The sequence below is a fragment of the Rousettus aegyptiacus genome, unplaced genomic scaffold (assembly GCF_014176215.1).
Source record: "Rousettus aegyptiacus isolate mRouAeg1 unplaced genomic scaffold, mRouAeg1.p scaffold_m13_p_3, whole genome shotgun sequence".
Taxonomy (NCBI): Eukaryota; Metazoa; Chordata; class Mammalia; order Chiroptera; family Pteropodidae; genus Rousettus; species Rousettus aegyptiacus.
This window is the reverse complement of record NW_023416306.1, coordinates 99,367,969-99,384,071: the sequence shown is the minus strand read 5'-3', so window position 1 is coordinate 99,384,071 and position 16,103 is coordinate 99,367,969. Positions and strand designations below refer to the sequence as shown.

Genomic DNA, 16,103 nt, shown 5'->3' with positions numbered 1-16,103 from the left:
CAAATGTTACAAAGAAGTCAGTTCTCCTAATAGTCTTGCAAATTCTCTCAAAATTCTATTTGTGGAGAGTCATGAAGTTGAATTCACAATTAAAAAGAGGAGCCAAGGGCTATGAATAGGTAAGACATTCCTCAAGAGAGAGAACCAGAAAGGGGACTTGCTTTACCAGCTAGAGGGACTTATAAAGCTACAGTACTATATACTGAGTTTTGTATTGGCTCAAGGATAGACAAATATGCTGGTGGAACTGAATATGAAGCCCAGAAACAGACTTACACATATATGGAAACCTAGCATTGCAGATTGTTGATGGTGGGACAATTTATTCTTATCATGGAAATAAAAAGAAAACGGATCTTCACACCATACACAAATTAATTCCAGATGGCTTAAGGACTTAAATGTGAAATACAAAATTATAAAGTGTTTAGAAGACAATAGAAGAGATTGTCTCAATGGCAATATTTTAGGGAAGGCTTTCTAATCCAAGACTGAAAAATGGTAAACTAGAAAGGAAAAATTGATTAGTTTGATTACATAAAAAGTAAGAACCTCTGTTGTTCAAAAACACTATAATAAAAGGTCCAGCAGAATCTTGTTCAAGATGACGAACTTAAATACCTAGTACATCTGATTGTGTTTGATATTTATACAACTGGATGATAGTTTAGGAACAAGTTGCTATTAAATACATGGCATTTTAATTATGATGTGTCTTGGTGAGGGCCTCTTTAGATCCCTGGGTTTTGGAATTCTCTGAGCTTCCTGTGGTTTTATGTCCATTTCCTTCACCAGGTTAGGGAAGTTTTCCATCATTATTTCTTCAAACAGTTATTCAGCATCTTGATTTTCTTTGGTTATGCTGATCAGATGACTATTTGGACCCTTAATAGTGTCCTGTATGCTCTTTAAATTATTTTTATAGTCTTAGCATCGAATCTCTTGCCATTCTAATTGAGTGTCCTTGGCTTTCCCATCCTCTAGGTAGGGCATTGATCCTTTTCTTTATTCACTTTGTTTATTCCATTTAATATACTTCTCATCTCAGATAATGTGTTCTCCTCTCCATTTCAGACTGGTTCCCTTTAATAATTTCCATTTCCATTTTTATGTGTTTTTTTTTTTAATCTCTTTGTTGGAGTCTCTGCACTTCCCAAAAGTTCTTGAGCATTTTTATAACCAATGTTTTGAACTATGGATCTGTTAAATTACTAGACTCCATTATATCTGGATATCTGTTCTGTTCTCTCATATGGGTTCTGCTTCTTTGTCTTCCCGTTTTGGCTGCCTTTCCGTTTCTGTTTCTATGTACTAAGCAAAGCTCCTGAGTCTCCCAGTCTTATTAGTGTAGATTTGTGAAGTAGGTGTCCAATGGCATAGTCCCGAGAGGGGTTCAACTAGAGGGAAAATTTAGTTCAAGCCTCTATTCCTCCAGGGCCACCTGTTAAGATTTAGCAAGCAATCCACATAGTGCTTATAGTTGCCTCAAAAGGCCATGCCAGAAACCGAGGCCAGCTGCCTTCAGTGTGATTCTAGGCACTGCTCAGCAAAGAGCTCCTGACTTGCTGAGGATAAACTTGGATGTGGCTTGGATGGGGCCGCGAGTTGGGGGAGGTGGGGTGTCAGGGAATCTTCTGGGCAGAGTGACCTCTGTTATCCAGTTTGATGACATCTGGGCTATGGCGGTGCTGTGTTCTGCACTGGGAGAGCTCAACAGAGAACAATGGATAATGCTGACACTTCTGTATAGAACGAGTCTCACCTCTGCCGGCACTCAGACTTTGCCTCTTTGGAAGTCCCTGGTGCCCCCAGCACACAGCTGAATCGGCACTGGGGCTTAGAACGAGCAGGTCCGTCACTGTGAAAATCCGCTCACAGAAACGGCCTCTTTAAAAGGCGTCTACCACTGCTGCAGCCTCAATCTCACTTAGCCACTGAAACTGGGCAGCCCTGCGTCCTCGCCCCATCCTACCTTCTGCTGTTGCAGAGTGCTTTCCTGGATTTCTCCCTAGTTGAATGGCTTGTTCATCTAGATCCCAGGCAATTTTTTCTTGCTGCTGCTCATCACAACTTTGATTTGGTCGCCAGAGGGATGAACAAAGCCTCTATCATCTATGCCATTTTTTCCCCCATTGAGTTAATTTTTATATATGGTACTAGGTTAGGGTACAACTTCATTATTTTGTATGTGGATATCCAGTTTTCCCAGCACCGTTTGTTAAAAAAGACTGTCCTTTACCCATTGAATGATTTTGCCGCCTCTGCCCCCACCAGCCATCAAAAATTGTTTGAATATATGTGCAAGAGTTTATTTCTGAGCTCTCTATTTTATTCCATTGGTCTACATGTCACCTTTATGCCAGTACCACACTGGTTTGATTACTGTAGCTTTGTAGTAAGTTTTGAAATCAGGAAATGTGAGTCCTCCAGCTTTGTTCTTCTTTTTCAAAATTAATTTGCCTATTTGAGATTTCTGACTTTTCCATATGAATTTTAGGATGGATTTTTCTATTTCCGAAACACATTTCATTGGGGTTTTGATAGAAATTGCATTGAATATGTAAATTAGGTAGTATTGACATCTCGACATTATTAAGTCTTCTAGTCAATGAAAATGAGATTTACTTTTATTTATGTCTTCTTCAATTCCTTTCAGCAATGTCTTATAGTTTTACTTGAAATGAGTCTTTGACCTCTTTGGTTAATTCCTAAGTAATTGATTCTTTTTGATACTGTTATAAGTGGAATTGTTTTCATAATTCTCATTTCAGATTGTTCATCGTTTGTGTGTAGAAGTGCAACTGATTTTTGTGTGTTGACTCTGTATCTTGCTATTTTCCTTAATTAATTTTTAACTTTAATAGTTTTTTTTCTTTCATAGAATCTTCAGGTTTTTCTATCGATAAGATCATATCATCTATAAACAGAGAAAACTACTTCTTCCTGTCCAATTGACATTATTTATTTATTTTTCTTGCCTAATTGCTCAGGCTATAACTTTCAGTATTGTGTTGAATGGATGTGGCAAAAGAAGGCGTCCTTGTTCCTGATCTTTGAGGAAAAACTTTTAATCTTTTACCGTTGAGTATGAGGCTTGCTGTGGGTTTTCACATATGGGTTTTATTATGTCGAGGTACAAAATAGATTTTTTTCTACTTGTTTTGGATTTGTAGACTTTCCAAATTAATTAGTAAAGAAAAAGAAATGAAATAGAGAGAACTGATTAGATGTGTTTGTGTGTGCACATGTATACTCAGATAAACATATGTAAATTATATATGTATATATATGAATAAAATTGGAAAAAATACTTATCGAGGCTATTGTTTAGAAGCATATTTGAAAATGGTAGATGAATTGTTCCTTAATAAAACAATATCCCAACTATTTTTAGATGTTGTATCTATTGAAAGTATTATTTCTTTGTTGGACATAATGTTTAAATTTTTGCAAATTGAGAATTAGTTGGAACTTAAAAGAGTAGCAGTTGAGTAGCTATTTGTATTTATGATTTGACACACTGATAAGAAAACAAATCTGTATGTTTATGTAAAATGACTTACTCTTCTAAAAGAGAGATGTTTTTTCTTATTTCAGGCAACCTAATGAGGCCTCTTTTGAATTATGGTATTGCTTGGTAAGCATATCTTTTTTACTTTGTTACTTTTCAGAATAATATTGATTAATTTATGTAAATTAGTTGTATTTTTGTTTTATTATTGCAGTATGTCTATGGGCTTCCTGGTTGAAGAAACTGCTCCAGTTGTTTGGAGAGGGCTTATGGTAATGTCAGCCGTTGAGAAACTATTGAGGCAGGTATGAAAATTGCATTCAGTATCATGTTATTATTGGCACACTGTGGTTAATGCATTTGCTGATTAGAGAGCTATTAAATTTGCATTTAGGTTTGAGATGTTTTGCAAAAGAATACAGTTGATAGACTGAATGTATAATAAGTTATGTGGCGCCAAGGCCAAATTTTATTGTTATATGCTGTAATCTTTCCCATTGCTTATGAGCATTAAAAATCTTAATGTCTTATATTGTTTTGTTGCTCTGTTGGGTCTGTAGTAAGATGAGGAAATCTATTTTATAAGTAATATGCCTTATTTAGATTTATGGTTAATCTCATTTTAGCCAATATGAGTTATAAGGGCAGTGTAGGAATTAGATGTAGGAAAAAAATTATATAAACTACAGTGCTTGTGGTTTAAAATTGCTTCAGAACAAAATAAAATTTTGTTTTATTCCGAGTACATATGGCTATATATTTGTCTCTATAATATATGTTCAATCAACTTTAATTTATCCTTAAGGAAGTGAACAGTTGATTGGATAATCTAAAAATATCAGACGGGCTGTGTGTTATTCATAGGAATAAATTTTAATTTTTTCTTAGTACCGTGAATTTATAGTTAATTATATTCTAGATAAATATTATGAGTAATTTAGATTTTCTCTACCAACTTACATCAGTTACCTCTTATTCAGATTTTACTTTGGTGCAGGTACCATGCTATAGATTGACAGTTTGAATCATAGATATTTCTATATATGTATTTATATATAGAAATATGTATATTTCTATATAAATTATTTATATACATTTATATAAATATGTTTATATATTTATATTTCCATATAAAATATATTTGCATAAACATATAAATATATTTACATAAATGTATAATTATGAATATTTCTATATCAATATTTATATTTTTAAATGAAATACATATTTATATTTTTAAATGAACTACATATTCAATTGAGATAGTAAATAGATGAAATATGTCTTGAACTTTGAAACTCATCTTTTTTCATTGTAATGTCTTTCTTCTGCTGCTTGAGTTTTGACAAATGTGTTCTTTGATCTCTGGTTCCAGTATCCTTCTATTTTCCTAGTGCTTCTAAGTCTCTTGGGTGCATCTCCTCCTCTTTTACACTCAGATTCCACAGTTGGTTGTTTTAGTTATACTACTAACAATATCCTTTCTCTACCAATTCCTTATTGATCTTTGTGTAGATTAATTTAGCCACCTTTTCTTTTTAAGGAAATTCTAAACCAGTGTTGATTTAGTTGATAGAGTCAATAGAAATTTGGAAACACCAAAAAGAGAATTCTGATTTTGTCATGAGAATATTTCAAATATGAATTTTCTCCCTCGTATATTGCTGTTATAATTCTCAACAAGAGATGATTCAGAATTCTTCCCAATCCTTTATGGGTAGTCACAAGAAGGTGGACATACTTCTGCTTTCCACAGTGATCAGAAACTTAGAGATAAGAGATTCAGGCCAAGCACTGGCGCTCATAGCTCAGCGATGCAGGATTCCCTAGCCCTACAGTCTGTTCACAGCAAGATGTGTGCAAGTTCTCTTTCTTACCTCCGTGTATCCTTTTTAAAATCTCAGGGACCATTTTAAATCTCAAATTCCAACAAGTGACAAAATCATCTCTCCAAATGAGCCCTCGAGGGTAAGGGGTAGGGAGAGAGTGAGGAAGAGAGGGAAAGAAGAAAGGAGGGAGAGACAGAGAGAAAGAAAGGGAATGGGAATGAGAATGGGAATGCATGTGCCTTCAAGAGAGAGGCAAAGGGAGTCTCCCACAGAATAAGTGAGATTAAACCTGATAGTTCAAATTAATTAGGCTACAAAAAGAGTGTGCGCAAAGGTCAAAGTTATATTCAGTACCTGTTTTTATAAATGAAGAAAATGTTTTGAGACCAGAGGTGAAGGGATCAAAAGTCCGAAGGAACCAGAGAATATATATGTATTTTTTATTTTGTGGGGTGCTGAGGAGGAGAGGGGGGCAGATCCCAATTCCACATTCTCAGTGTCCTTCCATAACCCAGCCTCTTTCATATACAACTGAATACTGTCAGAGATATAGAATAACTGTGTTAATTGCTGGCATTATACGATCTTTGATTTCTGAATTCAGCCATGGTCTCAACACTTTAGTCATCGATGTTATTCATTATTCTTCTCAACTTTTATCAAATGCTCATCTTAAAAATATTTAGGGAATTTGATAGTCTGGCAGAGGACCTAATGGAGATTTGATTCTCTGACACATAAATTGTATAAAAGTCAGTTTACTCTGATAAGTGCTGAAAATACATTTTTAGCAAACGTACTATAAAATATCAGGATGAAAGACGGGCTGAGAAAACGGATCTGTAACTTACTTCATTGGGATAATCAGAGGATACCTAGAGTAACCTCTAGGATATGTATATTAGACTGAATATTTATTTACCTTATAGTCTTTTGTAAAGTAACTTCTGTCACATTTTAATGAGAATTGAAAAGCTGATATTTCAGACTACACTGTGACCATGCTGATCACCTGAACTGCTTTTTTTTTTTTTTTTTTTTTTTATAATCCTTAGTGAAAATTTAGTAGCTGGATAGATCCTCTGTATAGTAGTGGATTATAGAAGTTACCTGATTCATTGAGTAAAAAAATTGAGTATAACATGTATACATAAGTGTCTATGAACCATAAGTGTACAGATAGATTATTCCAAACTAAAACATCAAATACATATAATCTCAGGAAAAGATAAATAAAATACCAATGTTCTAGAAGTTCCTTTCATGTCCTTTCCCAGTTACTCTTTTGGGGGAGAAAATAAATACTTGCAGTTAGCCATCTTGAACTGGAAGTCTGGTTTAGAATTTTTTTCCCCTTACAATATTTTATCGAATTAAACTTATGCATACAATGAAGTGCACAGTCTTATATGTATAGTTCAGTGATTTTTTTTTTGATAAATGTATATACTTATTTAACCATAGAGAACATTTCTGCCCACCCTAGATAGTTACACTGGTCTCTGTTCTATTCAATCTCCCATCCATAGGCCATCACTGTTGTGATTTCTGTCACCATAAATGAGTTTTGCATGTTTTTATACTTTATATAAATGGAACTCTACAGGATCTAGCCTTTTGTATCTTGTTTCTTCTTCTCTAAACCTAATGCTTTTGAAAGTCACCCTTTTGTTGCATATATCTGTAGTTCTTTTTATTGCTGCATAGTATTCCATTGAATGAATATAACCAAATTCTGTAGTCTCCAATTTTTTTGTATAATGAATAATGCTGCTTTAAATACTTGTACAGGTGTTCATAAGAGTTCCAGTTGCTTCACATCTTTGTCAAAATTTGGTGTTGTCAGTCTCTTCACTAGTGGGTGTGAAATGGTATCTTTTTATGGTTTTAATTTCTGTTTCCCTGATGGCCAATGATGTTGAGCTTCTTTTTATGTGCATATTAGATTTTGCTGTATATTTTTTAATGAAGCATCTGTTCAAGTCTTTTACTCATTTTTTATTGGTTCATTTTTCTTCTTGTAATTGAGTTGCAAAAGTTTTAATATATTCTGGCTATAAGTTCATTGTTAGATATATGTACTGGGAATATTTCTCCCAGTCTGTTACTTGCCTCTTGATGAGCTGAAGTTTTAAAGTTACATGAAATCCAATTTATTAAAAAAAATTTTTTTTTTTGCTAATACTTTTTGTGTTTTAAGAAATCTTTGCCCATCTACCCCAAGATTGTAAAGATATTCTCACATATTTTACTCTCAAAGCTTTGTAATTCTGGCTTGTATAGCTTGAATTAATTTTTATGTGTGAATTGAGATAAAGGTTTTTTTTTTAATATATATATATAGTTGTGGTATAATAGGAAATATGTGCATTTTTTGTTCTTGCATCCTGACACAAAGCCCTATAACCCTTAGAGTTTCCTGAGTGATAGGAATGTCTCTTGTCATTCATAAGAATCTCCTTTTTGAGCACATCTGAGTTCATGCTAGTGTGATAACTTAGGCCGGGGCCCTTAGATAGCCTTAGAATGGGGCTGGTCACCAGAAAGAACCAGTGTTTAGAGGGTTGGAACTTTCCATCCTGCCTACTGGCCTCTGGGAAGGAGAAGGGGATTGGGCTGCAGATTAAGCTTTATAGAAACTCTTGAACAACAACAACAAAAATTTCATGATCTTCTGGGTTGCATTTTTGGAGATTTTCCACTGACTCCAGTGTGTAGACAAGTTTGGGAACCACTGGTTTGCAGATTTAAGAATGATAGCTCAGAATGAGGAATGAAAAAAGACAAGGAGACAATAGTTGTTAGGTGCCCATTTGTTATCCTTTAGTAGAACAGTATATGAAAAAAGTCAGGGGTTTTAAGAATAGATATATAGAAAGACTGTGCTTCCATAGAAGTTTATTCTGCTTGTTAGATAAAATAGGCCAATAGGGGTAGGGAGTGGGGAAAAGGAAAAGAAAATAGAATGGAAATATAAGGAGCAATGGAATCAAATGAAGGCCCTTTTCATTTGCTTTCCAAAAGGGATAGCCATACCTTTTCCAAATTATAGGATAGACTAAAGAGGGACTGAAGATTCTAGAAAATGAGGGGATTATTGAAAGAGGAATATTATGAAAAAAAGGCAAAAAGGAATGGGCTTAAAAGGTTAACACATGAGTTATTTTTGGAAAATAAGTGTGTAGTTCCAAGTTTGGTGAGTAGAATGGAAAGAAGATTAGATGAGGGAACCCCATCATACTTGGTACTAAAAAGAAGTTAATAAGTTATTTCCTTGATCTTATTGGAATGAATAAGATAGTGCGTTCACTCAATAGAGAAAATTTGGCTCACAAATTTCAGTATTTATAAAATTTATCTGGAGGGCTAGCTGAAAATTCAGATTTATAGCATCCCTGTTTCACTCCACTGCTTAAAGATTTTCCTTCAGTAGATCCAAGGGAGGGCGAAGGAGTTTGCACTTTTAATAGATCACCCTGGGTGACACTAATTAATGCTGGTGATTCTGAAATCGAATTTAGGCATAAGATGGTCCAGAGCCAGTGTTTTTTAACTGCTTTCTGAGGACTAAAAAAATAAATGATGAAGAGATGAGTGATAGGATCTCTGTGTAGCAGCAAAGGCCCACCGGATACTAAATATTATAATTTTTTTATTTTTGCCAACTCTTTAACAATATTCTGATGCCCGAAACTCAACATGGGCAAACCTGTTGTTAGATCCAGGATTGGCATGGCAGAAAGTCTAAAAGGAAAAAATATATAGGGCATTAATGAGGTAAAGACAGAAGTCAAGGCCTGATTTCTAGAAAGACATGTTTTCAGGAGGTATCAGCTGGATAAATTGGAGGAAACAAATAATTAAAAATCACTTGTGATGGGGAAGAGATGATACAGTAGCTATTGGAAGAACAGGTTTAAAAAGTGACAGATAAATTGATTTTGTTTAGAGGAGGGGCATTAGAAAAGTTAGTCTTTTTTTTATAGATGAAATTTAGAAATGAGACATTACTGAGTAAAGGCAGTTTTCTATTAAGTGAGAAAAATTTCAAAGGTCAAGGTATCAATCTCACAGTGGGGTGGTAAAAAGGTTGCCAGACAAACTTAACCTAGTTAAGTCTGAGTATCAGATACACAGTGAATAATTCTTCAGTATGAGTATGTTCCAAATATTGCTTGAGACATATTTACACTAAAAAATTATTTGTTGTATATCTGATATTCAAACTTAACTGAGCGAGGGTTCTCTATTTTTATTTGCTAAATCCCTAAGTGGAAGTGATATTTCATAAGACCTAGGAAGTTGGGTAAGAGTCAGGTTGGTAGAGGATAAGCGTGATGGGGGAGTGGAGATAAGTTTGAGAATGAAAGTATGAAGTAATATTAAGGGAACATTATTTAGCCAAGATTGGCAGATGTGAGTAATTCAAATGAAGTGAACATTAATATTGAAGGTGTGGGGCAAAGGATTATATTAAGATGGAGGAGCCCTGCCAGGATCATTCTTATAATTTGGTGAAGGAAGATGGTTTGTCAACATTTCCAGCTTCATCTCAATGGGTAACTTATCTTTCTAGATGCAGAAGTAGTAGTATAGAGAGCCTCATGGTTTCATCTTGCCGGTGTCTAATATAATTTTACCCCACCTCCTTCCAACCTCATCTCCTAAAAGGAAGGGAAGAGATTGATGAATAAATATATGTTCATGAATGCATTATGTGATTCATTACAAAAAAACATAGCATATCATAAAAAGAGAAGCTAAACTTTATGATTAATTAGGAAAATGAGGCAGAGAAATGCTAGAATGTCATTTTGAGTACTAGATTTATCAGTATGTCTTCCTTTTTATTCTCCTGATTTTTGAAACAATTTTCTTTTATTTTGACTTTAAATAATTAAAGGCAAAAACACCTAGTACATTTTGCTCAATGAATAACTAATAGCTTAAAATTTTTGTTATTCGTTAAGATTCCTTAGTTCTATTTGTTTTCCTTAAGTTGTGATCAACATAGACATAATGAGTTTAACTCAAATGGAGAAGTCTTGTCTTAGAATCTTTGAGTTTGAAAATGTGGGATGTTGGAAGAAAATAATTTTAGCTGTTAGAGAAAGAGCTACAGAAAGGAAAACTTCAAAGGCTAGTCTGGTGTCAGCACCTGCTGTGGTCACAGTGTAAACCCCAGAGACCATGGATTTTGGCAGCAGTTTCAATGCTTTTAGTTCAATCTCCAGTATCCCCAAATGTGAAGCAGATGCCAGTTTTCTTCTCTAGGGTTCTGATAATGGCATATAATGAGTTGGTTGTTTCCTAGCAACTAAAGAAGCAGTTTCACTTTAGTGATTGTGCAACAGGAATGAGACATTTTCCCTTGATAGTTGGTATTAATGATTTCCCCGACAATGGAATTTCACTTCTGAATAAGGAATGTTCTGAGAAGCCTTTGGTTTCCTAAAGAATTTTGCTTTTGAGTGTGGTCTAAGCTCTGCTTAATCCTGTATAAAATGAAAAAAAAAATTTTTTTTGAGCCCCCTAACACCTCCTATGGGAAGAACCAAAGAAGTTGGATACATCATTTCTCAAATGGTGAATGATTATATAAGAAGCTATATAATAGGTGTATTTTCCCCAGTAATTAGCAGGATAATTAACAGTTCTTTCCTGTATTTGATGTTTGAGATAACAGAGGTTTATTAAGTATTGACCAATGTACCGTAGAAAAATATATATGAAATTATATTACCAGTACTATTTCAGTATAAAGTCAATATAACAAAAACAGTTTCTAATCTATAACTTACTTGATTTCAAAAAATATTAAAATTTTAGCATACCAATTATTATTATAGCTACCCTTAAAGTAAACTGTTAAACAATTCAGTGTTTATCTTTAAATATTAGTAGTTGTAAGGCATCTGTATTTAACTAAATCATTTTTAAATACTTATTTGGCAGTGGCGGTAGATCCTCTGACTTTTAAGATATGTGGAAGCATGAGAAAATTGCTTCAAATGACCTTTTAGTCATTTATAGTCTCAGTAGTTTCTAAGGAAATTCTCTGTTTTTCTTCCTTTGACATTATATGACCAATATAAATTACCTTTCTCATCCAGATTTGTACTATGATATATTGTTTCAGAAGTTCCCAGACACTTCGACAAAGAGATAAAATATTAAATGATGTTGTTAAGATAATGAGGTTAGCCATATCTAAGTATACCATAGAAATTTTTTGCCTTTCAGGGAAAAGGTTCACAGACTATGTATTAATTATAGATGAAGTTATGTATTGAATGTCTTCATTGTCAGTTTTGGGCATCTGACCTTCTTATTCATTCCTTTGAATAAGATCCACAGATGCTTAGCAGGTCTCATATTTAAAAATACTTTATTAGGCCTTTGTGAAACATTGAGGAATGAAGAACACTAATTAATTCAGTTGAACAGGACAGTAGTCTTTCAGGCACCTAAGACATAATTTTTTTCCTTAAAAACCCTTTAAACATATCCTATTGAATGTCAGCTGTAATTGAAAAATTAAAAATGGGGACGGTAAAGGGAAATAAGAGATTCAAACTTTCAGGTATAAACAAATAAGTCATGGGGATGTGGTATAAAGCATAGGGGATATAATCAATAATATTTTGATAGCATTGTATGGTGTTATATGGTTGCTGGACTTATCATAACGATCACTTCTTTAAGTATATAAATGTTGAATAACTATTTTGCACACCTAAAACTAATATAATGTATGTTAGCTATATTTTAATAGAAATCTTTTAAAAAACCTTTAAACATGAAGCAAAGTTTCTATGTAATATAACTTAATTATTGCTCTTAGATTTCTTTAGGCCTTATTCTGAGGCTAAAGAGTCAATTATGTTAAGCCTAGTTTTGAATTTTTCTTTCCTTTTAAAAACTAGAAATTAGTGAACAAAGAAGTAGATATTAATATAACTATCAGTTCTTTGAAATATTTTTCTGAGAAAGTATTATTTAGTAAATAGCTCAGTTTGATTAATCTATTTGGGTTTTCTTTTGATTACCATGCATTCATTTACTTAATTATTTATTGAGCGTATCAAATAATTATTGCTGTGCTTTTAAAATGTCATTGGACTTTTTGGTCATCTCCAGCAGCAGACATTTAGTGGCTATTTACCATGTTTGGGCATTGGTTGGATGCTGAGGACACAAAGATGTGTAAGACATAGTTCAAAATCATAAAATAAAGCTTTTAGTTAAGTACTTTGTCTTGTAGGAATAAGCACGATGTTTAGATATATTAGAAATTTTGATGATTTTTCAGATACTGTTTCACAATATTTTTTACTTAAGGCAGTCAAAGTTGGAACTTAAAGAACAAGGCTGAATATTCCATAGTGTGACTATTCAAGTTGGTGATATTGTTACAGGATATCAGATTTCACAGATTCCTTTAGGTTCCCTATCAGTATTCCTGTGGTTAGCACTGGAAAAGAACTAGTTCTCAGAAGGAGTTAGAAACAGCCCATGAATATTAATTTCTAGTTGTTTCTTCCTATTTAAATGCTCTTCTTTTTCTCTTAATTATAAGAGATAACTTACATGAGTACCTCCAACTCACTGTGATGACTGAGTACTTACATATGCAGCTTTGAATATTGTAATGTTCTTTTTTTCATGTGTTGTTATTATAGTTATCTAAGACAGAAAGCTATTACAGTCTTTTTTGGCTGTCACCAACTGTCCCCAACCTCCCTATTGTAAGTTACTTATGCCACATTTCACAAGTGTTAGAGTAGATCTGGTTGGTCAGTGTCATTACTTCACAATTTATTCTTGTGTCTTAGTCTCTGTTAACACAGATGTAGGGACACTTTTCAAAAACCTAATAAAACTACTTAGTGACCTCAAGTGTTTAAATGGGCAATCTAGCAATAAAATAAAGGCATAAGAGTATAAGAAAAGGAGAATTATTGTTCTCCAGTGTCAACCACTGATATTCTCATTTCTTGATTTGTTAGTTTTTAGTTGGAACAATTTCTAAGGCTAGGAGCTTTTTTTCCTAAACTGACACCCAGGGAAAGCCTCCTGCTGCAGCCCTCTGATTATATATAGCTGAGCCAGATTATCTTCTGCTCTACATCAGCCTTGGATCAGCCCTAGTCTTGGTAGCTTGGGAAGAGGAAGATACTATACTATTCTTGGCCATCAGTTCCTTGAATTTCTTCCTTAGGTTTTAGGCTTTTCAATCACATCCTGCTCTGTCCTGGATACAGGAACTAGCATGTCATCTCTCCTTTTCCCATTTGGTATATCATTAGTTTTTTTCTATTATCTCTCCCCTTTGGCATGGTTAGGGTTTTCATCTTTCTAGTTATTGTCCTTCTTCCCCAGAACTATTCAGTATGGTGTTAGGTTTCTCATCTCTGATCTTCCTCTTTCTTTCCAGTTCTGTGGGCTCAGGTTACCAGTTTTTATTTCCCTGTTATTGGCTCAAGTGCTTACTAAGGAGAGAGGTGGGACCTTGCCCTGATTTTGTCTTTATATTTATTTTTATTCTCAACAGTGAAGATAGAGAATCAGGATTCTTACTTTCAGAACATAGAATGGGGAGAGGGGCACGATTTAACTATTCAGTTGAAATGGAGTATAGCAACATATTTCAATGATTTTTCCGACATCTAACTAAAGTAAGGACGGTTAGAGTAAAACAGAGCATCTTGTTTAACTCCAGGCCTGAATCTAAAGAGAGCAGGCAAGGAAGTAACAAGAAAAAGCACAGACAAGTACCAAGAAATTGAAGTCATCATTATGTTTAAACTTGACCAGTGTTTCATTGATAAAGCAGTGATGCTTAGGTATTCTTTTGTGTGACGGCACAGAGAAATGTTTTCCATTTCCTTCTTTTTGTATCTATCACAGGGAAGTAATAGAGGTCCTGGGATAGTTAATGTAAAGGTGGGCTCTAACTGTAGCTCTGATGTTAATGGGAATCATGCTGGCTTGTTTATAAGAGAATTAAAAAAAAAAATGGACTATTTCATTCAATTGAAGTCAGCAATCAAAATTAGTGCAAAAGAAAGCACTAATAGAAAAATGTGCCAAGCTAGTGAAATATATTGATGAAAGAGATAGAATGATGTTAGATATAATTCACTAGCAGCAAAAACCAGTAAGTCTAAAATCATTTGCCTTAGAAAATGAATTAATTAAAATGAGGCTAATTGTCATACTCATCCCATTTCTTCCTTGAACACTTCAGGAAAGTTCCTAAGTTTTCACTCTTAAATGTTGTTGAAATAAAAAAAAAAAATTGACTTTAAAGAATAACGTACAATGATCTGAACAGAATGTAGGACTTCTAAAAGGTAGGACTTTGTCTTCTGTAGTCATAATTAAGGAGTCTTAATAAAGGTCACATAAGATTATTGTCTTAGGAGAGCTTCTTAGAGTGTGGCCCCTGTCAGATGGGCAAGGGCTTACCCTATCTCTTTCGGTGCAGATGAGTCAGAGTTAGAGGTTAGAAGCTTGCTGGAGCTATTCAAGTTCTAAGATTTGAACAGATCCCAAGCAGGCTGTGAGGGAGGGTTATGGATATTACTGGGGATTTCATGGGATTGTGACCCCTATTTATTATTTAGGCAGATACTACTTATTTGATTTTTTTTTTTTTTTTTTTTTTAACGTCTACAGCATCTGGTATTCCTAAATGGTCTCCCATCCAAGTACGAACCAGGCCCAACCCTGCTTAGCTCCCGAGATCAGAGGAGATCAGGCAGGTTCAGTATTTATTTGAAGATACATATATTTCAAATTTTAGAATCTCTGAAATTGGAGTGGATTTTCTAATCAATAAAATCTTGGCATTATGTCAGTTTAATTATTACTATATTTTTATCTTTGATGGTATATAAAATAATGGTGTTTCCTATAATGTATAGTGTTTTCTATTTGATGAAATACAGTAATTATTTTTGTTGTGATTACTTTAGTGCTGATTGAATTGTGTTCTTTCCTTCTTTATAACCACTGCATAATGAATCCATGTTATTCATTTTGGTTAGGTTCTTTTATTGCTGAAAGACTTTTGGACTGCTGATGGCTATTTTGGCAATTTGTTTATTCTCTTTCATCCCTCCATCATTGACTAAAATTTTCCCCTTATTACCTACCCAGAGACTGTCAGATTATTCTTCCCAATGTATAGCTCTTATAATGATGTCATTTCAAGGACTTTCAGTGTCTCCTTATTACTTTTTTGTTTAACATTTATTTTTTTACTTTCCCCCTCCCCCTTTCCTTCTGGTAACCACTAGTCCATCATCCATGTCCATGAGTCTCTGTTTGTTTGTCCTGTTCATTTCTTGCTTTTAGGTTTATATCTCACATATGTGATATCATGTGATTTTCAGCCTTTTCTGTCTGGCTTATTTCACTTAGTATGATTATTTCAAGGTCCATCCATATTGTTACAAATGGCAGTATTTCATCTCTTCTTATGGTTGAGTAATATTCCATTGTATATCCATATTACTATTTAAAGCAACCTACCCTCTGACTTTATTCATGCTTTCAATGGTTACATTTTAGAGAACTTGTAAATAAGAAAGGCATGCAACCTGCTGCTGTAGTTTCTTTTGGTTCCTGTAAACCTTTGTTTATTGATTTTTAAAAGTTTACCAATGCTAAGTGATCATTCATAGTTTGAAAATAATGCTATATTAATTTACATTCATAAATGTTTGTGTGTGTTTAATAATTGTTTCACATAATGT

General features: G+C 33.9%; 1 protein-coding gene across 9 annotated transcripts in view; it reads left to right on the top strand.

Moving 5' to 3' along the window:
• The window catches only part of NUBPL (nucleotide binding protein like), a 274,966-nt gene that overhangs the window by 55,832 nt on the left and 203,031 nt on the right, over positions 1-16,103 (top strand). For all 9 annotated transcript variants that reach the window (XR_004956219.1, XR_004956218.1, XR_004956217.1 and 6 more), the window contains exons 5-6: positions 3,598-3,637; positions 3,726-3,816. Coding sequence is in view for 3 of the 9 variants with exons in the window: in XM_016123643.2 (XP_015979129.2) it covers positions 3,598-3,637; positions 3,726-3,816 (131 nt within the window). In the remaining 6 variants the exon portion in view is untranslated. The remainder of the gene's footprint in view (positions 1-3,597; positions 3,638-3,725; positions 3,817-16,103) is intronic.